General features: G+C 46.4%; 1 protein-coding gene across 1 annotated transcript; it reads left to right on the top strand.

Annotated features, from left to right (window-relative positions):
* Positions 1-127: 127 nt before the first annotated feature.
* Positions 128-376, top strand: Pmar_PMAR026949 (hypothetical protein; the record flags this gene model as incomplete). The annotated part of the gene is made up of 1 exon (XM_002776217.1): positions 128-376. The coding sequence occupies one exon, from the start codon at positions 128-130 to the stop codon at positions 374-376; it is 249 nt and encodes an 82-aa protein (XP_002776263.1).
* Between the last annotated feature and the right edge of the window lie 776 nt (positions 377-1,152).

Here is a 1,152-nt window from a genome sequence, read left to right as displayed (position 1 = left end):
CACCACTCCTAAAGCCACCACTACGACTACTACCACAACTAGAGCAACCACTACGACTACGACGACCACTAAAGCGACCACTACTACTGCTGCTTCTCCTGCATTCGGTGGTCATTACTGCGGTAGCATGATGGGCCAGAGTTTCACTGTTGACTTTGCCTCTAATGGCCGCGCTACCATCAATGTGATGGGTATGTCTTCTGGCGCTGATTACACCGTTGATGGTGATGATATCGAGTTCTCTAACTACGATCCTATGCTTGCCAAATTGATGCAACAGTTCCACATCAAGAAAATTGATGCCACCATCATCAGTCCCGATTCCGTTCATATCAAGATCGGTTTCCTCCTTGACACCACTATCACTAAGTGCTAAGTTGTCTGTTTGACTCGTCTCCGTCTTGTCTAGCACCATTCTCTTGAATGAATTTGCCAAACTTGTTGTGATTGAGTTGAGTTGAACAGCAATTGTGCTACGGGGCAACATAGTTTGGGTGTTTTTTGCGAGTGCGTCCAGCGGTTATTAAGCATCGCAGTGTCTTCTAGATCAGTTAGATTTGGGTCCGAGCTTCCGCTTCGTGGTTGTTGCCCTGGAAGTCTCTTATCCTTGGATCTCGAGGGATCTCCGAATTCGGTGAAGCATTGCTATTTTCATACTCAAATTCAGCCCTCACCGTGACTTATTCATGAATCTATTGTTCGTGTGTATTTGAACTGGTCAAAGCGCTCGAAGGAATGCGGGCTCACGGAAGTTGCAATCGATTGCAGTCCGAAGTTTAGGAGTACACTAATCTCGCCGACTCACGAGTAGAATGAGGAGTTATATAAGTCGAAATTTTTGACCACTAGAGGAAAGGTAACTGAAGTCTGAATAGCAAGTTTCGGAGCTGATCAATCATCGGGTGATTATGGTACGCATTCTTCCTGAAACCCTTATCGGACACGCCGTATTCATTACAGGTTCTTACGAGCTCCCCTTGAGCGGCACAAATCTCAGCGTCTTGAATTTGCAGTTGACGGAAGAATACGATAGCACGGTAGGGATGAGTACTCAGTCATCGAAAGGTCAGCCACTCGGACATATGAGGTAACGTTCATGAATATGGACCTACTAGCCCGCCATCCCTCCGGATATACTTATCGAAGAGGTCG

This window comes from Perkinsus marinus, assembly GCF_000006405.1.
Source record: "Perkinsus marinus ATCC 50983 genomic scaffold scf_1104296953830, whole genome shotgun sequence".
NCBI lineage: Eukaryota > Perkinsozoa > Perkinsida > Perkinsidae > Perkinsus > Perkinsus marinus.
Note: the sequence above shows the minus strand (reverse complement) of the source record. Positions and strands in the feature narration are given on the sequence as shown.